Source organism: Emys orbicularis, chromosome 1 (assembly GCF_028017835.1).
Source record: "Emys orbicularis isolate rEmyOrb1 chromosome 1, rEmyOrb1.hap1, whole genome shotgun sequence".
Lineage (NCBI taxonomy): Eukaryota > Metazoa > Chordata > Testudines > Emydidae > Emys > Emys orbicularis.
In genome coordinates this window covers 256,982,105-257,008,483 of record NC_088683.1, presented here as the reverse complement: position 1 = coordinate 257,008,483, position 26,379 = coordinate 256,982,105, and the positions used below count along the sequence as shown (strand labels likewise).

General features: G+C 45.8%; 1 protein-coding gene across 1 annotated transcript in view; it reads left to right on the top strand.

Moving 5' to 3' along the window:
• CUL4A (cullin 4A) overlaps window positions 1–12,345 on the top strand; it is a 101,356-nt gene extending 89,011 nt beyond the window's left edge. Inside the window, exons 18-20 of the mRNA XM_065397435.1 lie at window positions 4,144–4,316; window positions 5,161–5,313; window positions 11,032–12,345. Coding sequence (XP_065253507.1) covers window positions 4,144–4,316; window positions 5,161–5,313; window positions 11,032–11,127 — 422 coding nt within the window. The 3' untranslated portion in view covers window positions 11,128–12,345. The remainder of the gene's footprint in view (window positions 1–4,143; window positions 4,317–5,160; window positions 5,314–11,031) is intronic.
• The last annotated feature ends 14,034 nt before the right edge of the window (window positions 12,346–26,379 follow it).

The window sequence follows — 26,379 nt, the reverse complement described above, 5'->3', positions numbered from 1 at the left end:
TTCTGGGACCTAAGTCAAGCTGGTGCCACATACCCACAGGAAACTAATAGGGCTCAGATCCTAGGTCCCAGCTTAACACAGGCTTGGACCTTCCATCCTGGCAGGGTCCTGGGACCTTGGGTCTGAGCCCTGGGTTAACACATTTGCAGTATGGATACAATGGGTGTTTGGCTTGAGCCTGGTTTCAGACCTGGGCTTAAATTGCTGTGTAGACATACCCGGAGTGTACTGGGCACAGCTGTGGCCTCAACAGACACTGCTATTCAAAAACAATCTAATTACACTGGTCTACAATTTTTGAGAAGTCGTCTGCTTCAGAGATAAAATGTGCTATTTATTATGTATTTTGATGTGCTGAATTCAAATATGACAATTAAAACAACTGATTGGCTACTGTTTCTAAGATATTTAAGTTTTTACATTTTATGTCTATGTATATTGTGTAGATAGTAGAGTTTTAATCATAAATTGTAAACCTAGGTCTTTTCATGTGTTTATGGTTGCTTTACATGGTAATATTTCACCTGTCCTGTTTATGTAACACTTTAAAAATCAGCAAAAGGGTTATATAAATAAAATTTATTATGAAACAAAAGGCAAAAAACTATTATGTACATAGTTTAGTCCTATTCAGTGTCTACTCGGCGCTTCTTGGCTTGTCTCTTGTATTCATTAAATGGAGCATCTCTTGTCACTGTCCAGCAATAGTCTGCAAGCATTGATGGGCTCCATTTGCCCTGATAGCGTTTCTCCATTGTTGCAATGTCCTGGTGAAATCGCTCGCCGTGCTCGTCGCTCACTGCTCCGCAGTTCGGTGGAAAAAAATCTAGATGAGAGTGCAAAAAATGTATCTTTAGTGACATGTTGCAACCAAGGCTTTTGTATGCCTTGAGGAGGTTTTCCACCAACAACCTGTAGTTGTCTGCCTTGTTGTTGCCGAGAAAATTTATTGCCACTAACTGGAAGGCTTTCCGTGCCGTCTTTTCCTTGCCACGCAGTGCATGGTCAAATGCATCATCTCGAAGAAGTTCACGAATCTGAGGACCAACAAAGACACCTTCCTTTATCTTAGCTTCACTTAACCTTGGAAATTTTCCACGGAGGTACTTGAAAGCTGCTTGTGTTTTGTCAATGGCCTTGACAAAGTTCTTCATCAGACCCAGCTTGATGTGTAAGGGTGGTAACAAAATCTTCCTTGATTCAACAAGTGGTGGATGCTGAACACTTTTCCTCCCAGGCTCCAATGACTGTCGGAGTGGCCAATCTTTCTTGATGTAGTGGGAATCTCTTGCACGACTATCCCATTCGCAGAGAAAACAGCAGTACTTTGTGTATCCAGTCTGCAGACCAAGCAAGAGAGCAACAACCTTCAAATCGCCACAAAGCTGCCACTGATGTTGGTCATAGTTTATGCACCTCAAAAGTTGTTTCATGTTGTCATAGGTTTCCTTCATATGGACTGCATGACCAACTGGAATTGCTGGCAAAACATTGCCATTATGCAGTAAAACAGCTTTAAGACTCATCTTCGATGAATCAATGAACAGTCTCCACTCATCTGGAGCGTGAACGATGTTGAGGGCTGCCATCACACCATCGATGTTGTTGCAGGCTACAAGATCACCTTCCATGAAGAAGAATGGGACAAGATCCTTTTGACGGTCACGGAACATGGAAACCCTAACATCACCTGCCAGGAGATTCTACTGCTGTAGTCTGGAGCCCAACCGCTCTGCCTTACTCTTGGGTAGTTCCAAATCCCTGACAAGGTCATTCAGTTCACCTTGTGTTATGAGGTGTGGTTCAGAGGAGGAGGATGGGAGAAAATGTGGGTCCTGTGACATTGATGGTTCAGGACCAGAAGTTTCATCCTCTTCCTCGTCTGACTCAAGTGAGAATGATTCTGGTGCATCAAGAACCGGCAGTCCTCCTCTGTGGGGTACTGGGCGTATAGCTGATGGAATGTTTGGATAATGCAGAGTCCACTTTTTCTTCTTTGACACACCTTTCCCAACTGGAGGCACCATGCAGAAGTAACAATTGCTGGTATGATCTGTTGGCTCTCTCCAAATCATTGGCACTGCAAAAGGCATAGATTTCCTTTTCCTGTTCAACCACTGGCGAAGATTTGTTGCACAAGTGTTGCAGCATGTGTGTGGGGCCCACCTCTTGTCCTGATCTCCAATTTTGCAGCCAAAATAAAGGTGATAGGCTTTCTTAACCATAGTGGTTATACTGCGCTTTTGTGATGCAAAAGTCACTTCACCACAAACATAGCAGAAGTTATCTGCACTGTTCACACAAGTACGAGGCATCTCTGCTCACTTTGGCTAAACAGAAATGTGTCCCTTTGCAAAATCAAACACTGACAAATAAGAGAGCACGACACTGTATGATTTCTAGAGCTGATATAGGGCAATTTGTTCAGCAGAGTGATGTAAGCTTCGTTATGATTGCATCATCCATGACTTCTAGGAATAACATGATGCAATTCATATCATGTATGACGCAATACCAGCTTCAGATTGCATCATTCATTGTTTTGCCTAAAAAGCAAGTACTGTCCAAACCCAGTCATAGATTTATTCATCGATCCAGTCAAAGATGTATTTTAGTCATTTCTGGTTTAAATTGAGATCCCTTCCCTTTATAACTCACTTATCCTCCGCCATTCCCAAGTCAAGGGTCGTATATACTGACCCAATAGCATATCTTGAAAACTAGAGCCAATCAACAATTTTAAGCATCATTTTCATTCTCAGTGACCCAGAATTAGTAAAGTTTGACTATATTTATTTCAGAAGCATTTTGGCTGTAGAGCAGTGTTATCTGTGCCTAGGATGTATGCACACCAGAAGTGGAATTACATGTGGACAATATATCTTGAAGAACCACAGTTAATGGAGAGTAACCATTCTTTATAGTGCTTCAAAAAGATAGTGCTTCAAAAATATAAAGCATATAGGTGCTTATTGTTTAATTATTGCAATCTAATATTTTTGTAAATTTAATATCTTTGTAAATAATTGTCCATCCCTCCCTTACATCAAAAGAAGGAATAAAAAGGGTTTTCTTAATGGTGGTGTTGCAGGAATGTGAAAACTAAACTAATAGGGCTAATTTTAGACCTAATAATGTTAGCATTTTACTCAACTCTTCCAATGCACTTCAGCACTAGCTTGCAAAATCTTTGCTATTTCAGTTCACAGGTCTACACACAGTGCTATCTTAACACATTTTATTGTGATTTTTATATTTCAGGTAATGGTATTCAAGAGATTAGGCAGAGAACAACAAAATGTACATTCACTTTGAAATTTTCAGGGCTTTAACAAAAGTCTTCACAAAGTTTAATGTTTAGTGTATTAATATGTTTGTTTTGCCTAACACCAAAGTTGCTTTTGACTTTGTGCTTTACATATTAAGATTCATTATGTCATTCCTTGGTTTCTAGTTCTTCCATATTGTATTGTTTTTAGTGCATAAATGTTTTCCTGGTAGCATGAACAGCTGTCCACTTTTTCTTTTAACATAATATTCACCTTAGAACATACTCATATCACAGTACCCAATGATGAAGCACAGAGTAACACAATTTACTTTTTTTTTTTTCCAAATCTCTTAAGTCTCCAAGTACATTCTGTCTGATCTTTAAAAAGCGACAACGAGTCCTGTGGCACCTTATAGACTAACAGATGTATTGGAGCATAAGCTTTCGTGGGTGAATACCCACTTCGTCAGACGCATGCACCCACGAAAGCTTATGCTCCAATACGTTTGTTAGTCTATAAGGTGCCACAGGACTCGTTGTCGCTTTTTACAGATCCAGACTAACATGGCTACCCCTCTGACACTTGTGTGATCTTTGTTTTTTTGGATTGTAAACTCCTTGAGGCTGGGGCCACGTCTTTGTTCATGTCTTGTACAATGTTGAAATACTGTTAGTTCTTACATATAAGTAAGATCTGCAGGATTGGGCCTTTAAAGTTGTGAATTACATTGCATAATTAGGAATGAGTTGGAAGAAAATATTAGCAATATACTTCAGAAAAGGAGGATTGTTCTAAACTGTATTTATAAATTAACAATTTAATATTTCAAATTTCTAGTCAGCTTTTTATTGTATTTTTAACCTGTTTACAGAGGACAGTGAATTGCGAAGAACCTTGCAGTCTTTGGCCTGTGGGAAAGCACGAGTATTGATTAAAAATCCAAAAGGCAAGGATGTAGAAGATGGAGACAAATTCATTTTTAATGGTGACTTCAAGCATAAATTGTTTAGAATAAAGATCAACCAAATACAGATGAAAGAAACAGTATGTATTAAAATACTCTTACTCTTTGCATCTATTTTGATTACAATACTGATACTGTGCCTTGCTTACCTATATGTCCTGGCTGAGTTGACACAGTCTCTGCATTTTCAGCAATATTTTTCTCATCCTGGGAGGCGAACAATATTTCTAGTCTCATTGGTAGTCGGTTTGTGTCCTAAATTGGTATAATCTCACATACCTTTCAATACATCTTAACTGTTTGGACAGTGCAGTTGAAGTATTGACATTACATTAATTGAACAGAACAAAAGTAATGCTGTTAACACATCAACTGTTTTTATTTGGAGAGAAGAGAGTTATTGAAATAATTATCCCCTCTATTGCTGTGAATATCTTTGGGAATGGATTCCAATTCTTGGGGTCAGCATGATTGACGTGTTTAATTAGCATGTCCAGTTGTTTTCTTTGCCATTAGCATACAGAACTCTTTGAAACGTACAGTCCTGGAATGATTCTCTATTTCAGAAGGCCCATATACATTAAGGTTCCATAGACACCTCATCTGTATTGATGTATTTTTTAATTAAAGAAATACTGTTGTTTTTTTTAATTGTAGTTTGGTTTATCAAGTTAACTTTTTATAAGAAGTATGTGAATTTGCTTTGCATATGCTTAATTTGTATCCTTAGTTTCCTTTAACAGCATCAGAACATCCCAGAGCCCAGGTTTTAGGTGTGCGTGCTTGTCTGTCAGAAAGAGAAGAATAAATGAATATTGTTTCCTTCCACACATTACTTGTATATTTCCCTAAAGCTTAACCAAACACTCAGACAGAAAAATTGGCAATGAAAGATGGCTTGATGCATGTTGTTTTGTCCTTTAGGTTGAAGAACAGGTTAGCACAACTGAAAGAGTGTTTCAAGATAGACAATATCAGATTGATGCTGCTATTGTACGAATAATGAAGATGAGAAAGACGCTCTGCCATAACCTTCTTGTTTCTGAATTGTATAATCAGCTGAAATTTCCAGTAAAGGTAAGTGAACTTAATTTCCTTTCAATCCATACTAGAATTTTTTTAAAATATCTGGTTCTTCGAGTGCTCACTCATGTCCATTCCATATTAGGTGTATGTGCTCGCCACATGCACTGGTGCTGGAAGTTTTTCCCTCAGTGGTATCCATAGGGGACCGGCTCTGATGCCCCCGGGAGCGGCGCACACATGCTGCAGTATAAGGGGTGCTGTCGGCCCACCCCACCCTCAGTTCCTTCTTGCCGCCTGTGACGGTCCTGGAACGTCTGCTGCTTTGGCTAGCATTTTTTTTCATTCAGTGTTCCTTCTGAATGTTTCCTGTAAAATAGTTGTAAAATAATTAATAGTTCCCTTAGTGTTAGTTCTCGTTCAGTGGTCCCGGACGGGACTCAGCCTAGGTACGGGGCATGTCCCGGTCTCCAGGCTTTAAGCCCTGTGATCATTGTAAGCGGCCTATGCCCATCAGCAACCCACACGCTAGTTGTTTGAGGTGTCTAGGTGAAGGACACATAAGCGACAGGTGTCACATCTGTAAATCCTTCAAACCCCGAACAAAAAAGGAGAGAGACATCCGTCTCAGGGCGCTCCTGATGGAGTCGGTACTGACCCCGACACCAGAGCAGAGGTCCGACTCAGCCCCAAGCACCATAGTATCAGTGCGGAGCGCCCCGCCGGCGCCATCTTTGAGCCAGCACCGATCCCCCTCCCCTGCTCCGATCAAGAAGCTGAAGATAACCACAAGGGGAAAATCTCCCCTCCCCCTCCCCCCCCCCCCCCCCCGCTTTCCATAAGGAAAAGGACAGGGCTGGAGGAGAGCCAAGACCCGTGCTAAGTGGCTCGACGCCTCCGTCGATCATGGTCACCTGCCAGTGAACACTCCGCCTCCAGCTGCGGAACTGAGCAGGAGTCCTTGACGGCAGGACAAGCACTGGCGGTATGTCCATATCGTCGGCACCGCAACCAACCCCTTGGGCCCAAAGCCGGTGGCCTGGTACCCCTGGAACCTGTGGGGATTTTCCCAGCCCTTGCAGACAGTCCGCTCGGTGGTGGGGGCCTCAGATAGGCCATTGGCCTCAGCATCCTGCTATCCACCAGAGGTGGAGGCCCCAGAAGGCAGAACTTCCCAGGCCCATGAGCAGACAGGGAAACAGCCTGCTGGACCATCAGGCGACATTGTCGTCGTCTTCATTGTCACTGGACGAAGCCATCACAGATACCCTTCACCCAATTCCACAAGTTGATGCTAAGGCTCATGAACTACTGAAGAGGAACTACTACATCCTCTGCTCCATGGCAGCTGCCCCTACACGAATCAAAAATTATTAATGCCCTGTGGCAAACCCCCTCTTCCCTGCCCCCATTTTGAAAAGGGCTGAACGTAAATACTTTGTGCCAGCTAAAGGCCAGGAGTATCTCTACACTCTCCCAGCCCCAAACTCTCTCGTAGTTGAGGCTGTTAATCAAAGGGAGAGGCAGGGGCAACCCGGGCCTACACCCAAAAATAAAGACTCGAAGAGACTGGATCTGTTTGGGTGAAAGATGTATTCATCTTTCAGCCTTCAGCTGAGAATGGCCAACCACCAAGCCCTCCTTGGCTGCTCCGATTACAACATGTGGCAGGCAATGGCCAAGTTCGAGGTTTCGCTTCCCGAAGGGTCCAAGAAGGAATTCTGGACGATCCTCGAGGAGGGCACCACTGTGGCCAGGGTGGCCCTCCAGACAGCTTCAGATGCGGCTGACTCCGCGGCTTGCACCATGGCCTCAGCCATCTCCATGCGGCAGGCATCCTGGCTGCTCCTCTAGGGTCTGTCGACAGAGGCTTAGCCGTCAGTGCTGGACCTTCCCTTCGGCAGGCCCTGTTTGCAGAACAGACAGATAGTAAGTTGCATGGGCTCAAGGACTCCCGCACTACCCTGAAAACTCTAGGGCTGTACGTCCCTGTTCAAGTTCGTAAGCGGTTCAAACCACAGCCAATCCCGGCAGGAGCCACCCCACAAAAAGAGCAGGGGCTACAAATGCCGCCCGAGGCACCCATCCCCTCCCTCCGCCCAAGCAGGGGAGCAAGCGGGTATTTTTAGGGTGAACCCAAAGGCAACCTACCAGACTATACCCCGGATCTATCTTTCCCGCCTTTCTCCACCCATCTTTCTCTTTTCCTCCTGGCATGGACCACCATAACCTCGGACTGCTGAGTCCTCAGTACAGTGGCGCAGGGTTATATCCTACAGTTACGGTCTCCACCCCCCTTCACCATCCCTCTTCAGGGATCCCTTTCACGAGAGTCTCCTCGCGCAGGAGGTAGGATTGCTGCAGCTGGGTGCGGTGGAAGAGGTTCCCTGTGAGTACAGGAACAAGGGGTTCTATTCCCGGTACTTCTTAATCCCAAAAGCCAAGGGTGGTCTACGCCCCACCCTGGACCTACGAGACCTCAACAAATACCTAAAGAAGTTGAGGTTCCGCATGGTCTCCCTGGCCTCCTCCATCCCCTCCCTGGAATCCAGGAGACTGGTATGCCACCCTCGACTTGAAGTACTTTCATATAGCGATCTTCCAAGGACACAAGCGCTTTCTACGCTTCACGGTGGGATCGGACCACTACCAGTTTGCGATCCTCCCTTTCGGCCTAGCAACAGCACCAAGGGTGTTTACCAAGTGCATGTCAGTGGTAGCAGCTTACCTCAGGCGTTGGAGTATCCAGATCTACTCGTACCTCGACGACTGGCTGGTCAAAGGTCAATCCAGGTCCCAACCCAGGCCGATCCTGGGCCTGCTGGTAAACGACAAAAAGTCAACGTTAGTTCCAGTGCAGAGGATGGAGTTCATCGGCGCGGAGCTCGACTCCACCTGCGCCAGAGCGTTTCTGCCACAGGAGAGGTTCCAAGCATTGGTGGACCTCTGCATGGGAGTCTGTGTTCCCCCAGGCCACGGCCAGGGTTTGTCTGCGCCTGCTGGGACATATGGCAGCATGTACGTATGTCGTCCACCATGCCAGCCTCTGGATGCGACCCTTACAGCAGTGGCTGGTGATGGTCTATTCCTAGTCCAGAGATCACCTGGAAAAGGTCGTTACCATCCCGCTGACGATACTTACCTTGCTGCAATGGTGGACGGACTCCAGGGCGGTCCTGGAAGGAGTTCCATTCGACAGCCCTTGTCACTGCATCAAGCTGATATTGGACGCCTCAGACCTAGGCTGGGGAGCGCATCTCGGCGACCTTCAGACCCAGGGCATGTGGTCCCCAGAGGAGATGATGATGTACATAAACGTCAAAGACCTCAGAGCGGTTAGGTTGGCCTGTGGAGTCTTTTTACCACACTTGGCGGGCAAGGGGGTGAGTGTGTTGACAGACAATACGATCTCGACGTTCTACATCAACAGGCAAGCGGGAGCGCACTCGTCGGCTCTCTATCAAGAGGCTCTCTGATTGTGGGATTTCTGAATCAAGCATGCAATCCACTTGTAGGCCTATCACCTCCCCGGTGTCAGGAATACACTGGCAGATCGCCTCAGCAGATCCTTTTTCTCTCACCACAAGTGGTTGCTCCATCCAGATGTAGCCAGAAACTCTTCCAGGGGTGGGGAACTCCCCAAGTGGACCTGTTTGCCACCAGTCAGAACAGGAAATGCCATCGCTTCTGTTCCCTATAGGGTCTGGGCAAGGACTCCCTCTCCAACACCTTCCACCTGTCATGGTCGGGGGGACTGATGTACACGTTTCCACCGATCCCGCTCATCAGCAGAGTCCTGCCAAAGATCAAGAGAGACAAGGCCCAAGTCGTCATGATCGCCCCAGCGTGGCCGCACCACCATTGGATCGGCATGCTAATGGACGTGATGGGGGCCGCTCCCTGGAGCCTTCCCATCTGCTCTCGCAGGATCGCAGGCATCTCTTACACCCCAATCTTGCCCCCCTCCACGTCACGGCGTGGATGCTGTGTGGTTGAACCTGGAGGAGCAGGCCTGCTCTAATGAGGTCCAGCAAATCTTCCTGGATAGCAGGAAGCCTTCCACGAGAGCGACCTACCTGGCCAAGTGGATGAGGTTCTCCCACTGGGCGTCTGAGTGTAGCATTTCTCCAACGTGCTCCTCCTTACAATCTATCTTGGATTACCTGCTCCATCTTAAGAACCAGAGGCTGGCCCAGTCTTCTGTCAAGGTGCACCTTGCGACTATCTCCGCTTTCCACCCACAGATCCAAAAGGTATTCTCACAACGACATGTTGGTCTGATTCCTGAGAGGTCTTGAGAGGCTCCTCCCACCGGACTGAGTCCCTGTCCCACAGTGAGACCTTAACTTGGTTCTTTCTAAGCTCATGGGCCCACCTTTTGAGCCTATGGGCTCCTGCTCCCTCTCCCACCTGTCATGGAATGTCGCTTTCCTTGTAGCCATAACATCCGCGAGACGAGTATTGGAACTTAACGCTCTGACGTTGAAGCCACCGTATACAGTGTTCTTTAAGGACAAAGTTCAACTGTGACCCCATCCGGCCTTTCTGCTGAAGGTGGTGTCTTCCTTCCATGTTAACCAGAACATCTTCCTCCTGGTGTTTTGTCCCAGCTCGCATACCGCTAGTAAGGAAAGGAGGCTGCATGCCCTGGACATCAGACGTGCCCTGGCATTTTATCTGGAGCATACCAAGCCCTTCCGCAGGTCGACCCAGCTCTTCATCGCGACAGTGGAGAGGATGAAGGGCCTTCCAGTGTCCTTGCAGAGGATTTCCAACTGGATCACCACCTACATCTGGACCTGTTACGAGCTGGCACAGGTCCCACCGCCGCTGATTGTGAGGGCCCACTCAACCAGAGCTCAGGCATCCTCGGCGGCCTTCCTGGCGCATGTCCCTATTCAGGACATTTTCAGAGCTGCGACATGGTCTTCAGTTCACACGTTCACGGCGCACTACGCCATCACTCAGCAGGCCAGAGATGACGTTGGGTTCGGCAGAGCTATGTTGCAATCTACACGTCTGTGAACTCCTACCTGCCTCCATTGGCATTGCTTAGGAGTCACCTAATATGGAATGAACATAAGCAAGCACTCGAAGAAGAAAAGACAATTACCTTTTCCGTAACAGGTGTTCTTCAAGATGTGTTGCTCATGTCCATTCCATGACCCGCTCTCCTTCCCCACTGTCGGAGTTTCCAGCAAGAAGGAACTGAGGGTGGGAGAAGCCAGCAGCGCCCCTTGTGCGCGCTGCTCCATTGGGCAGCAGAGCCGGTCCCCCACGGATACCACTGAGGGAAAATCTTCCAGCACCGGTGCATGTGGTGAGCGCGCACACCTAATATGGAATGGACATAAGCAACACATCTCGAAGAACACCAGTTACGGAAAAGGTAATTGTCTTTTTCATTAATTTTTCTATTCTTTTCTATCCTTCTAAAAGATGAGAAAATAAGTAAATAGTGTAGGATTTAATGGTTGAATTAAAATCAAAGATTCAAATGTTAAAATACGTTTTCTTTAACAATGAGGGGGGGAAGTCAACAGGTTTTATCAGGAGTTATATAACAAAATACATCAAATTAAAAATGCATTTCTATATATAGATATATAGAAATGCATTTTTAATTTGATGTATTTTGTTATACAATTTATAGTGCCAATTTTTAAAATAAAGATTACTGTCCTCATTTTACTATAGTGGGATTGAAAATAAGTTCTTTTTATATTTCATTTATATTACTAAACATAATACCAATTTAATCTTTTCTTATAGCCTGGAGACTTGAAAAAAAGGATTGAATCTCTCATAGATAGAGACTATATGGAGAGAGACAAAGACAACCCCAATCAATACCACTATGTTGCATAATGGGAGAGAACTTTTTTTTTTTTCCTAAGAAGACACCAGAATCATGTATTCAGGACTTTGAATACCTATGCTGTTTGCAGACTTTACTTGTAACAGATCCTCAAGTTGATGTATACTATTCAACCAGCTGCATGCACTGGTGTGGATGAGAAGCAAAGGAAATGTTTCTTGGATCATCCTTGTCAAGACTCCTTAGTGATTTTTAAATGGCACATTTTTTATTTCTTTTAGTTCTTCCATTTGTTCTTTTGAGTTCTTCAAGATATGTTTATTCTACTTTGTTTAAAATTAACTTTTGAAGTTGGAAGGGAAGGTAAAAAAATACTCTTTTTCTGGCTTATTTATGTATGTGTTCATGACTGCACATCCATAAAGACCCTTAATGCTGCATTCTTTAGCTACAAAAATCACTCTGGTATCTTTTAAAACCCCTTTTAATTAATTAACATTTATGTACAAACACTCAGTGAATTCTTGAAATTATGCACCATGATACTGTTATATTCATGTTTGTTTAATTTTCTTTCAAAATAGTTCTAAACTTCAGTCTGGTTTGGATAAATCAGGTTTTGAAGTGAAATCTTTGAAGTGCCAAGAGGACAACTGTGTTAAAATGTCTGTAGTGAGCTGTCTGATTACTTAGCCAAGGTATTCATTTGTGGAATTTTTTGCTCTAGGGCAAGTGATTTGTATCACTGTTTATGTAAAACTTCAGTATAATTTAGTTTTGTCTTTAGAGACAAATATAGGATAATTACTGTACAGTGCACTCAACACAAGAAGAGAAAAGTTTTCAAAGGCTACAGTCTCGATGTGAAAGCATAGATTTTTTGTCTTGAGAGAGTATGGATTTTGTGAGTTCCCTGTTACATACTGTATATATGTAAGTTGATTTGAATTAAAGAATGAAGGACATGTAGATCCGTTAGATAATTGTAACTATAAGGAAGATACTTTTTTGTGGTAATATTTACAAGCCTCTGTTTTATTTTACAGGATTTGCATAATGGTGTTTCATTCTGATTAAAAGCTACCAAAGGAGTTTTGATCATGGCCTAATGAGAATTTAAGCAATATTTTCTTGAAAATAACTTACTAAATTTATATAATATGACTTTTGTGCATAAATTATAAGTCCACGACCCCTTCTTAAGTATCCATTGCTAAAAGCTGACATCTTCTGGGTTTCCATATTAAAGTCCTCATTCTGTCATCTGGTCTCATGAATTGTATTGCATTCTTTGAATTATTTTTATTCCCTTTCCTCTGTGTTAGAAACCAAACCCCCTATCATATGTTTAGTACAACAAATGTATTTAAAAGCTATTTAATATTGTAATTTAATGTAGACTTATATTTTAACTTGCTTTAATATTTAAATCTTTAGTTAATTCAAATAAAATCTCATTGATATGTATTAAATATTAATTTCTTAGCCACCATGTGAATTTGGCACTTAATCTCAATCCGTCATTGAAGATTAATTAATAGACCTAACTTTTAACTAATTGATTTATTCGCTATTCACATTACAACCAGCCAAAGTCAGTTTGCTAAAACACTGCTGTTTTTGGTGTTTTAAAATAAAAAGCTTTATGTAATAAACACACAAGTGTAATGGGGCAGAGGTTTCATCAGACTAAAGACTTGTGAGTGACAGGCAGTAATCCAGTAATCTATGCTATTTGAACAATGCTCTCTACCTCAGGGGTTCTTAATCTTTTTCTTTCTGAGCCCCCAACCCCTCCATGATATAAAAACTCCACCGCCCATCTTGTTACAACTACTGTTTTTCTGCATATAAAAGCCAGGGCCGACAGTGGGGGTACCAAGCAGGGCAATTGCCCATGGCCCCAAGCCACAGGGGGCCCTGCCTGCAAAGCTACATTGCTCAAACTTTGGCTTCTGCCCTGGGTGACAGGGCTCAGGGCCCCATGCAGCAGGGCTTTGGCTTTCTGTCCTGAGACCCAGTGAATCTAATGCTGGCTGGGTTTGGTAGACCCCCTGAAACCTTCTTGTGGGCCCCCCCCCAGGGGGCCCTGGACCCCTGATTGAGAACCACTGCTCTACCTTAACTTTCCTACCCTCCACCCAAAAAATAAACTCTAACTTTCTGACTAGTGTTTGATTAAAAACAAATTAACAAAAATTGATGCTATTACTAGAAGATATATTTTCATCAACAAGAGAAATGGCTCTCACTGTGGAAGCAAGTTAATTGACAGACAAGAATTCTGAGCTATGCAATTAAAAAAACAACCTACCTAGAGACTGGTATTTGTTAGCCAAATTACTCTCACTTGTATAGCAATAAAAAGATTTTTTAGAATCCTTTTGTTAGAATTTTTGCAGCCCAAACAAATGAGTAAGCATTTTAAAACTAATACATTTGCATCCAAGTCACTAGTGACCAGAGTCGTCATACTTATGTGAAATGAGTTGATCTTAGTACAGTTCCGTGTTTACATCACAATGAGGAATTTTGTTGCAGTGATAGACTGAAGATTGTACAGTCTCTATGCCACTATAATATAAATGGTGTATGATAATATTGTACAATACTGTAATTGTCTTATTATGGTACCAGATATATGCATCTCTAGTATTAGAGGCCAAACATTCTTTATTCACCCATGATATGGCAGTGGAATATCATGTAAATTAAAACCAACCTATGATCTAAATTGTCCCTAAATTAGCACAAACAGTAATTCCCAGGGTATGTCTACACTACGAGAGTAGTTCGATTTTACTTAAATCGAATATGTGGAATCGATATTACAAAGTCGAACGTGTGTATCCACACTAAGGGCAGTAATTCGACTTTGAGAGTCCACACTAACGGGGCAAGCGTCGACATTGGAAGCGGTGCACTGTGGGCAGCTATCCCACAGTTCCCGCAGTCCCTGCTGCCCATTGGATTTCTGGGTCGAGCCCCCAATGCCTGCTGGGGAAAAAAATGTGTCGAGGGTGCTTTTGGGTAACTGTCGTCATCCAACCGTCACTCCCGCCCTCCCTCCCTGAAAGCGCCGGCGGGCAATCATTTCGTGCGCTTTTCTGGTGAGTGACAGCGCGGATGCCACAGCACTGCAAGCATGGAGCCCGCTGCGACCATCGCTGCAGTTATGGCCGTTGTCAACACCTCGCACCTTATCGTCCACCTTTTCCAGAGGCAGATGCTGAGAAATCGGGTGAGGAGGCTACGGCATCGCGGTGAGGACATGAAGTCTGAGAGTGGCACAGACCTCTCGCAAAGCACGGGACCCCACGCCGTGAACATCATGGTGGCAATGGGTCATGTTGATGCTGTGGAACGGCGATTCTGGGCCCGGGAAACAAGCACGGACTGGTGGGACCGCATAGTGCTGCAGGTCTGGGATGAATCACAGTGGCTGCGAAACTTTCAGATGCGGAAGGGAACTTTCCTGGAACTTTGTGAGCTGCTGTCCCCTGCCCTGAAGCACAAGGACACCCGGATGCGAGCAGCCCTCACTGTCCAGAAGCGAGTGGCCATAGCCCTCTGGAAGCTTGCAACGCCAGACAGCTACCGGTCAGTCGCGAACCACTTTGGCGTGGGCAAATCTACCGTGGGGGTTGCTGTGATGCAAGAAGCCAACGCAATCGTTGAGCTACTGCTGTCAAAGGTAGCGACCCTGGGAAACGTGCAGGTCATCATAGATGGCTTTGCCGCGATGGGATTCCCAAACTGCGGTGGGGCTATAGATGGAACTCACATCCCTATCCTGGGACCGGACCACCAGGCCAGCCAGTACATTAATCGAAAGGGCTACTTTTCAATGGTGCTGCAAGCACTGGTGGACCATAGGGGACGTTTTACAAACATCAACGTCAGATGGCCGAGCAAGGTTCATGACGCTCGTGTTTTCAGGAACTCTGGTCTGTTTAGGCAGCTGCAGGAAGGTATTTACTTCCCGGACCACAAAATAACTCTTGGGGATGTGGAGATGCCTATAGTCATCCTCGGGGACCCAGCCTACCCGCTAAATGCCCTGGCTCATGAAGCCCTATAAAGGCGCCCTGGACACTGAAAAAGAACTCTTCAACTACCGTCTCAGCAAGTGCAGAATGGTGGTGGAGTGTGCTTTTGGACGTCTCAAGGGGAGATGGAGAAGCTTACTGACTCGCTCTGATCTCAGCGAAACCAATATCCCCATTGTTATTGCAGCTTGCTGTGTGCTCCACAATCTGTGTGAGAGCAAGGGGGAGACCTTTATGGCGGGGTGGGAGGTTGAGGCAAATAGCCTGGCTGCTGATTACACCCAGCCAGACAGCCGTGCGATTAGAAGAGCCCAGTGGGATGCGCTGTGCATCCGGGAGGCTTTGAAAGCTAGGTTCCTCAGTGAGCAGGGTAACCTGTGACTATTAACTTTGTTTAAAGAGAAGCTGAACCTGCCCCCGTTTCTTTACCCAGTTTATGTTGACTATCCTCTCCAGCTACATACCCCGTTCACCCCATCTCCCCCCCTTCCAACACACGTTTAAAAATAAAAAAAATGGAACTTTGTTAATGAACACCGTTTTCTTTATTACGGGTTTTGCGGTAAAGGGTTGAAACCGGGACGCAGACTGTGGTGCGGAGCGGGCGTAGTGATGGAAAGAACGCTTATAAACTCGAGGAATGACAGGCTCCTGCTCCTAGAGCGGTCAGCAGTGGTGGACTGGTTGTTTCAACGGAGCCTGCCACCCCTCCTTTTCGGGACTGTGTGTGTGTGGGCTATGTGACTTTGTGGCGGGGGAGGACGCTACTGCGTGGCTCTGTGATCCAGGATAAGGACCGCTGCATAAGATCTCTAACCGCCCTCCCCCGCCACACACTCACATAGCCCCCCCACACACACACAGAACATGAAAACCACCTCCCAGACTGACCAGGGTGCCTAGTGACTGCAATGTGTGTGTGACCTGCTGCTGAACATGCCCCCCTGTCTACCCTGGCAAAGGTGACTGCTCTGTCCAATTACCAACCCCTTTCCCCCCCCTTCAAACACACTGTCCTCTAAAAGAACATGATGGAAACAGTAATTAACAGAAACGTATTTTTTATTAGCAACTAAACGGGATGAAACTGGGCCGGGGGCTTGGGTGAGGCGGGAAGGAAAGGACTTATCAAATTTTGGGGAATGAGAGCCTTCTGTTACTTGAGCAGTCTGCAGGGGTGGAGTGACAGTTTTCACTGGTATGGGACTTTGTGGCGGGGGAGGGCGGTTAGAGAGAGACTGCAGCGGGGCTCTGTCCTCCTGCCCCCGGTCCTGCAGAACATCCACAAGGCGCCGGAGCGTGTCCGTTTGCTCCCTCATTAGTCCAAGCAGCGTTTGAGTCGCCTGCTGGTCTTCCTGACGCCACCTCTCCTCCTGTTCAATGTGTGATCGATGGATTTGCGACATGTTCTCCCTCCACTGGGTCTGCTGGGCCGCCTCGGCTCGGGAGCAGCCCATAAGTTCTGAGAACATGTCGTCCCGTGTCCTTTTCTTTCTCCGCCTAATCTGTGCCAGCCTCTGGGAGGGGAATGCCAGGGTAGGTCGGGAGACAGTCGCAGCTGTGGGATGGGAAAAAGGGAGTGAATTCCTCACAAATAATTTTTTGTGAACAATGAACATAGTCTTTCTCTGTGAACAAGACCATGCACAGCACCTATCACATGCGCACTCAGGACAAGGTCGAATTTTCGGCCTTCGCATTCAGTGCCTGGGGTCTTGCAGTGGAGATCAGACAAGCGGGGCAGGACAGCGGAATTCGGGTAGCAGGCTGACATGGTAAGCCGTAGACTTTGGCTGCTTAAAACTTAAATTATAGCAGTGCCCTCCTTTCACGTTCAAAGCAATGCTCCTAGCGTTGGCCAGTTCCTGCTGCCGGCAATCCGGCAAGCATGAACTCTGCCCCTGTCCCACCCCCTCGCGGCTGTCCCCGGGAAAGATCCCTGTATGTTGCCCCTCTCCTGCCTCCACCGCGTGGCTGTAAACCGCCGGTTACAGTTCTGTAAAGGAACAGGCAAGCAGTCCCAACAGTAACATTCCCCTAATTCTAAGCAGGTCACCATGAGCAACATCACTCTGCTGAGGATTTCTGGGACAGAGAAAGACCGCATGCTGCGTGAAAGCCAGCAAAAACCAGGGCCGTATGCCGCCATGCTCTGCAAGGCAATGATCCCAGAGTACTTGATGATAGCCTGGCACGGAAAAGTTTCCTACCACGGAGGACACAATAAGGCCGCTCTCCCCAGGAACCTCATGCAAAGGCTTTCCAATTACCTCCAGGAGAGCTTCGTGGAGATGTCGCATGAGGATTTCAGCTCTATCCCCGGACATATAGACCTTCTTTTCCAGTAGCTGCACTGGCAAGGACTAAAAAATAGAGCGCCTAGGGCAAACTAATCATGATAAACCGGACATTGTTAGATTCTTTTGCAGTAGTTGCACTGCCAAGGACTAAAACGTGAAGCGCCTAGGGCAAACTAATCATGAAAAACCCATTGTTAATATTGTTAATATTCCTGTTCTGTTCAAAATAAATGTTTACATGTTTTAAACACTTACCGACTGATCCTTCCCCTGATTCTGGGTCCGGGTTAACGCCTGGGGACAGTTGGTAGGGGATCTCTGTGAGGGTGATGAAGAGATCCTGGCTGTCGGGGAAATCAGCGTTGTAAGCGCTGTCGACTGCCTCGTCGTCCTCATCTCCTTCCTCATCTTCCCCGTCCGCTAACATCTCCGAGGAACCAGCCGTCGACAATATCCCATCCTCAGAGTCCACGGTCAGTGGTGGGGTAGTGGTGGCGGCCGCACCTAGAATGGAATGCAGTGCCTCGTAGAAACGGCATGTCTGGGGCTGGGATCCGGAGCGTCCGTTTGCCTCTTTGGTCTTCTGTTAGCCTTGTCTCAGCTCCTTGTTTTTCACACGGCACTGCGTTGCATCCTGGCTGTATCCTCTCTCTCTCATGGCTTTTGAGATCTTCTCGTAGATCTTTGCATTCCGTCTTTTCGAGCGCAGCTCCGAAAGCACGGACTCATCGCCCCACACAGCGATCAGATCCAAGACTTCCCGATCAGTCCATGCTGGGGCCCTCTTTCTATTCTGGGATTGCATGGTCACCTCTGCTGGAGAGCTCTGCATCGTTGCCAGTGCTGATGAGCTCGCCACGATGTCCAAACAGGAAATGAGATTCAAACTGCCCAGACAGGAAAAGGAATTCAAATTTTCCCGGGGCTTTTCCTGTGTGGCTGGTCAGAGCATCCGAGCTCGGACTGCTGTCCAGAGCGTCAACAGAGTGGTGCACTGTGGGATAGCTCCCGGAGCTATTAGCGTCCATTTCCATCCACACCTACCCTAATTCGACATGGCCATGTCGAATTTAGCGCTACTCCCCTCGTTGGGGAGGAGTACAGAAATCGAATTTAAGAGACCTCTATGTCGAACTAAATAGCTTCGTTGTGTGGACGGGTGCAGGGTTAATTCGATTTAACGCTGCTAAATTCAACATAACCTCCTAGTGTAGACCAGGCCTCACTCAGGCCCCAATTCCTCTGCTGCGGATTCATATTCAGACACTACTGAAAGTGTTCCTTAGATGCTTTTTTAAAAAATTAGTGAATTCTGTCTCTAGTGGTCCACAAGAGGAAGAGTGCCTCTTGAGGACTTCAATGATAACAGCAGTGATTTCCACCACAGTGTTTTAGCTTCTTGCAATGGTGGCTAGAGATAAAGGCAGATCCCAACCCACAATGAAAAGTTAAATACCGTATGTATCTGGGCTCTGGGTTGTTTTTTTGTTTGTTTGTTTGTTTTTTGGAGTGGGAGACTTTTGGGGGGGTGGTTTTGCCTTTTTTTTTTTATTTTTTTGTGGGGAGGGGAGGAAAAGGGGCTAACTATTTTTTCATGTACTAGGAAGAGGTTATGTTGAAGCATGCTGCCTGTAGCCATCACCTATCTAAAAGGCCCCAAGTAAGACTATAGAAAAGCAGCTTAGGACATAAAGGTTTCTCTCCCCGGACTGATTAATTTAGCGGGGGCACCCATGATGAGGAGAGTGACCAAGTGATGTACCTCCCTGATGAAGGGTCAGGCAGTAGAGCTGACCCTCCTTCATTCTCTGCACTATGAAACCTAAATGCTCTCAGGTCTGGGGTGTTAGAAGCAGAAAAACCCTACCACAATGTATTGAGATACTGATTTATAATACAAGATATTCCTAGAAACAGAATTTCAGTGGTAAAACAAATAGTTCTAAAGCATGAGCGAGAGGATATCCTTTAACCAAGCTGGCCAGGAGAAACAATCATATTACGATGTGATTGAATGTCCTGTGCTCCATATCTTCTTTTCCACTACAGCATCTAACCATCTTTATGACAACACATCTTTCTGGACTAAAAGGTATAGCCAATAAATTGACTATACTTGCAGTTTGATATTAAGAACATTCAAGAGCTCACATAACCAAGCTCAGCCAAAGTTGTCTAAAGACAAAACACACTATGGTACATGAAAAAGTTAATACATCACCAATCCTTCCTGGGAACTGAAGTCTCGCAGTGTGTTCAGTTCATCTTAGACAGAGAATGTGCTTTCCAAGTGCCCCTTTAAACTGGCTATCTTTTATAGCATGGCTGTTTACAAGTAACAGAGCACTTAAAGTTTAACAAGCCAGCTTTGTCTTTGGTGCCTCCTTGTACTTTCCCATCTTTCGTTTGAATATTAAATACCAAATGTTAAGGGGCATGAAGATACTCCCTCATACAAAGCGTTCATACATCTTTCATTATTTCCTTGTACTATATTGTACCTTTGTTTCATAATGCTCGTATATCTAGCTTTTGACAGTTTTTGTATTTGCTTAAGCCAAGTGCTGAGCTATACATCTCCCAGGGTCTCATGGGATATATGCCTAAGCATAAATGAGCAAAAATAAGCAGTGTACAACTTAGCATAATTACCCAGCACACACGTATATGGTATTTATATAATATATAGCTATTCATGTGGTGTATATAAACATAACCTAAATGCACTGGCTAACACTACTTTGCTGCTTTTCTGTACCAGGTTAGCCAAAGAAGACTTAATAGAATTTTCTAGTTTTCTCAAAACATTAATTTTAGAAAAATCTATAAATCCTAAACTATGATTCTACTTTACAACCTTCTCCCCTTTTTGTAAAGTATGCAAAAGTGCAGTTAACTTCACACAAACAACCTCAGCTAGGTTCCCTTAACCTAGAACTATGAAGCATATCTATCCATTATATGGTCATCTTCAGTGTCTATTGAAACTTTCAGTACCTTTTAATCATACAGTGATTGTGTAGACTTGACCTTCCTTAGGGTTATCTTTTAACAATTTCTGATTAGGCAAAAGCAGACTGAGGCATTTCCCATAGTTCACAAAGATTCCATGTGGGGGAGGTAATCTTTTATTGAACCAACATCTGTTGGTGACAGAGACAAGCTTTTGAGCTTTCACAAAGGTTGGTCCAATAAAATGTATTACCTAACCCACCTTGTCTCTCTAATATCCTGGGACCAACATGGTTATAACAACACTGCATACAAAGATTCCATGGGTCGTACAAAGAGTTAGTGTATCTCTATATCCAAACAGCTAGGTCATGTGAGATTAAATTATGGTACTATACGGAAAGTTCAAAGGTTATGTTGATGGAATACTGAGATATCAGACATATACGAAACAAAATAGGAATGCTCTATAGCTCACATTTCTAATATGCCACCTGTGAAGTATAAATATTGTGTCTTTAAATGTAAAGCTAGAAGGGAAAATGAAAGGCTGACAGAACTAAAGGAGCTCAGTTAAAAGTTGTGATTTTCCATGGTTTCCAATATGTGGTCTTTTTGTTTTTATAAAGTGGAATCAATCTTAAAATGAACCTCGAGTTTCTACTGAGTTTTGGGAGCTGATGCAAACCTTCTCTTAAGGGAGATTTTTGGCTGAAGAAGTGGCAGATAGTTTCAGCTTTAGCTTCAGGTTAAATATTAGTTCTTCGAGTGATTGCTCACATGCATTCCACAATAGGTGTGCGTGCTCACCACGTGCACCAGTGCCAGAAGTTTTTCCCCTAGCAATTCTTGGAGTGGCACCTCTGTGGTGCGGTATAAGGGGCGCTGCGCGCTCCCCCCACCCTCAGTTCCTTCTTGCCGCCAGTGAAGGTGCATCGGAACTGCTCTGCTCCAGCTTGTCTGCAGCTTCCCTCTTGGACTCTGTTAGTTCATAGTTAGTAGTACCTATAGTTAAAGTAGTTTAGTTCAGAGTTAGTTTAGTGCGCCCAGGTAGGGGTAGGCCCCGGGCTTTAAGTTGTGCGACGCTTGCAAGCAGCTGATGAACACTTCAATCTCCCTGGACACTCAATAACAGACTTAAAAGTGGCAATTCTTCAACAAAAAAACAGACTTCAATGAGAAACTGCAGAACTGGAATTAATTTGCAAACTGGACACCATCAAATTAGGCCTGAATAAAGACAGGGAGTGGATGGGTCACTATAGAAACTAATTTCCCCATACTGTTACTCACACCTTCTTGTCAACTGTTTGAAAAGGACCGTCCTGATTACATTGCCCTCATTACCACCACAAAAGTGATTTCCTCCCTTGGTATTCTACTGTTGAGAACAGCCCCCTTCCACTTTAATTGAATTGTCTCGTTAATACTAACCCCCCCACTTGATAAAGCAACTCCCATCTTTTCATGTGCTGTGTATTTATACCTGTCTATGGTATTTTCCATTCTATGCATCTGATGAAGTGGGTTCTAGCCCATGAAAGCTTATGCCCAAATAAATTTGTTAGTCTCTAAGGCCTGGTCTACACTAGGAGTTTGTCGAATTTAGCACCGTTACATCGAATTAACTCTGCACCCGTCCACACCACGAAGCTATTTAGTTCGACATAGAGGTCTCTTAAATTCGACTTCTGTACTCCTCCCCAACGAGGGGAGTTGCGCTAAATTCGACATGGCCCTGTCGAATTAGGGTAGGTGTGGATGGAAATGGACGCTAATAGCTCCGGGAGCTATCCCACAGTGCACCACTCTGTTGGCGCTCTGGACAGCAGTCCGAGCTCGGATGCTCTGACCAGCCACACAGGAAAAGCCCCGGGAAAATTTGAATTCCTTTTCCTGTCTGGGCAGTTTGAATCTCATTTCCTGTTTGGACATCGTGGCAAGCTCAGCAGCACTGGCAACGATGCAGAGCTCTCCAGCAGAGATGGCTATGCAATCTCAGAATAGAAAGAGGGCCCCAGCATGGACTGATCGGGAAGTCTTGGATCTGATCGCTGTGTGGGGCGATGAGTCCGTGCTTTCCGAGCTGCGATCGAAAAGACGGAATGCAAAGATCTACGAGAAGATCTCAAAAGCCATGGCAGAGAGAGGATACAGCCGGGATGCAACGCAGTGCCGCGTGAAAATCAAGGAGCTGAGACAAGGCTACCAGAAGACCAAAGAGGCAAACGGACGCTCCGGATCCCAGCCCCAGACATCCCGTTTCTACGAGGCACTGCATTCCATCCTAGGTGCGGCCGCCACCACTACCCCAACACTGACCGTGGACTCTGAGGATGGGATATTGTCAACGGCCGCTTCCTCGGACATGTTAGCGGACGGGGAAGATGAGGAAGGAGATGAGGAGGACGAGGCAGTCGACAGCGCTTACAACGCTGATTTCCCCGACAGCCAGGATCTCTTCATCACCCTTACAGAGATCCCCTACCAACCGTCCCCAGGCGTTAACCCGGACACAGAATCAGGGGACGGATCAGTCAGTAAGTGTTTTAAACATGTAAACATTTATTTTTAACAGAACAGGAATATTAACAATATTAACAATGGGTTTTTCATGATTAGTTTGCCCTAGACGCTTCACGTTTCAGTCCTTGGCAATGCAACTACTGAAAAAAAATCTAACAAAGTCCGGTTTAGCATGATTGGTTTGCCCTAGGCGCTCTACTGTTTAGTCCCTGCCAGTGCAGCTACAGTAAAATCCGGTCTATATGTCGGGGGATAGAGCAGAAATCCTCCAGGGACATCTCCACGAAGCTCTCCTGGAGGTTTTCATAGATTCATAGATTCTAGGACTGGAAGGGACCTCGAGAGGTCATCGAGTCCAGTCCCCTGCCCGCATGGCAGGACCAAATACTGTCTAGACCATCCCTGATAGACATTTATCTAACCTACTCTTAAATATCTCCAGAGATGGAGATTCCACAACCTCCCTAGGCAATTTATTCCAGTGTTTAACCACCCTGACAGTTAGGAACTTTTTCCTAATGTCCAACCTAGACCTCCCTTGCTGCAGTTTAAGCCCATTGCTTCTTGTTCTATCCTCAGAGGCTAAGGTGAACAAGTTTTCTCCCTCCTCCTTATGACACCCTTTTAGATACCTGAAAACTGCTATCATGTCCCCTCTCAGTCTTCTCTTTTCCAAACTAAACAAACCCAATTCTTTCAGCCTTCCTTCATAGGTCATGTTCTCAAGACCTTTAATCATTCTTGTTGCTCTTCGCTGGACCCTTTCCAATTTCTCCACATCTTTCTTGAAATGCGATGCCCAGAACTGGACACAATACTCCAGCTGAGGCCTAACCAGAGCAGAGTAGAGCGGAAGAATGACTTATCGTGTCTTGCTCACAACACACCTGTTAATACATCCCAGAATCATGTTTCCTTTTTTTGCAACAGCATCACACTGTTGACTCATATTTAGCTTGTGGTTCACTATAACCCCTAGATCCCTTTCTGCCGTACTCCTTCCTAGACAGTCTCTTCCCATTCTGTATGTGTGAAACTGATTTTTTCTTCCTAAGTGGAGCACTTTGCATTTGTCTTTGTTAAACTTCATCCTGTTTAACTCAGACCATTTCTCCAATTTGTCAAGATCATTTTGAATTATGACCCTGTCCTCCAAAGCAGTTGCAATCCCTCCCAGTTTGGTATCATCCGCAAACTTAATAAGCGTACTTTCTATGCCAATATCTAAGTCGTTAATGAAGATATTGAACAGAGCCGGTCCCAAAACAGACCCCTGCGGAACCCCACTCGTTATGCCTTTCCAGCAGGATTGGGAACCATTAATAACAACTCTCTGAGTACGGTTATCCAGCCAGTTATGCACCCACCTTATAGCAGCCCCATCTAAATTGTATTTGCCTAGTTTGTCGATAAGAATATCATGCGAGACCGTATCAAATGCCTTACTAAAGTCTAGGTATACCACATCCACAGCTTCTCCCTTATCCACAAGACTCGTTATCCTATCGAAGAAAGCTATCAGATTGGTTTGACATGATTTGTTCTTTACAAATCCATGCTGGCTGTTCCCTATCACCTTACCACCTTCCGAGTGTTTGCAGATGATTTCCTTAATTACTTGCTCCATTATCTTCCCTGGCACAGAAGTTAAACTAACTGGTCTGTAGTTTCCTGGGTTGTTTTTATTTCCCTTTTTATAGATGGGCACTATATTTGCCCTTTTCCAGTCTTCTGGAATCTCTCCCGTCTCCCATGATTTTCCAAAGATAATAGCTAGAGGCTCAGATACCTCAGGTTCCTGGGGAGAGCGGCCTTATTGGGTCCTCCGTGGTAGGAAACGTTTCCGCGCCAGGAGACAAGCAAGTACTCCGGGATCATTGCCTTGCAGAGCATGGCGGCATACGGCCCTGGTCTTTGCAGGCTTTCCCGAAGCATCCTTTCTTTCTCCGTCTCTGAAATCCTCATCAGAGTGATGTCGCTCATGGTGACCTGCTTTGAATTAGGTAGGGGAATGTTAGTATTGGGACTGCTTGCCTGTTCCTTTACAGAACTGTAACCGGCGGTTTACAGCCACGCGGTGGAGGCGGGAGAGGGGCAGCATACAGGGATCTTTCCCTGGGACAGCCGCGAGGGGGTGGGACAGGGGCAGAGTTCATGCTTGCCGGATTGCTGGCAGCAGGGACTGGCATTGCTTTGAACGTGAAAGGAGGCCAGTGCTGCTATTAAAGTTTTAAGCAGCCACAAGTCTGCGGCTTACCATGTCGGCCTGCTACACAAATTCCGCTGTCCTGCCCCGCTTCTCTGATCTGCACTGCAAGACCCCAGGCACTGAATGCGAAGGCCGAAAATTCGACCTTGTCCTGAGTGCGCATGTGATAGGTGCTGTGCATGGTCTTGTTCACAGAGAAAGACTATGTTATTTGTTCACAATTAAATTTATCTTTCTGAGGAATTCACTCCCTTTTTCCCATCCCACAGCTGCGACTGTCTCCCGACCTAGCCTGGCATCACACTCCCAGAGGCTAGTGCAGATTAGGCGTAGGAAGAAGAGGACACGGGAGGACATGTTCTCGGAACTTATGGGCTGCTCCCGAGCCCAGGCAGCCCAGCAGACCCAGTGGAGGGAGAACTTGTCCCAAATGCACCGATCACACATGGAACGGGAGGAGAGGTGGCGGCAGGAAGACCAGCAGGCGACTCAAACGCTGCTTGGACTAATGAGGGAGCAAACAGACATGCTCCGGCGCCTTGTGGATGTTCTGCAGGACCAGAGGCAGGAGGACAGAGCCCCGCTGCAGTCTATCTCTAACCGCCCTCCCCCACCACAAAGTCCCATACCCCCCTCACCCAAAGTCCCAAGAAGGAGGGGCGGCAGAGTCCGTGAAAACTCTCACTCCACCCCTGCAGACTGCTCAAGTACCAGAAGGCTCTCATTCCCCAAAATTTGATAAGTCCTTTCCTTCCCGCCTCACCCAAGCCCCCGTCCCAGTTTCATCCCCCAGTTTCATGTGTAGTTGCTAATAAAAAATACGTTTCTGTTAATTACTGTTTCCATCATGTTCTTTTAGAGGAGAGTCTGTCTGAAGGGAGGGAAGGGGGTTGGTAATTGGACAGGACAGTCACCTTTACCAGGGTACAGAGGCGGGGGCAGGTTCAGCAGCAGGGCACACACAAATTGCAGTCACTAGTTACCCTGGTCAGTCTGGGAGGTGGTTTTCATGTTCTGTGTGTGTGTGTGTGGGGGGGCTATGTGACTTTGTGGCGGGGGAGGGCGGTTAGAGATCTTATGCAGCGGTCCTTATCCTGGATCACAGAGCCACGCAGCAGGGGATCTGTAACCGTCCTCCCCCTGCCACAAAGTCACATAGCCCCCACACACAGAGTCCCGAACAGGAGGGGTGGCAGGCTCCGTTGAAACAACCAGTCCACCACTGCGGAGCCTGTCATTCCTGGAGTTTAGAAGCGTCCTTTGCAT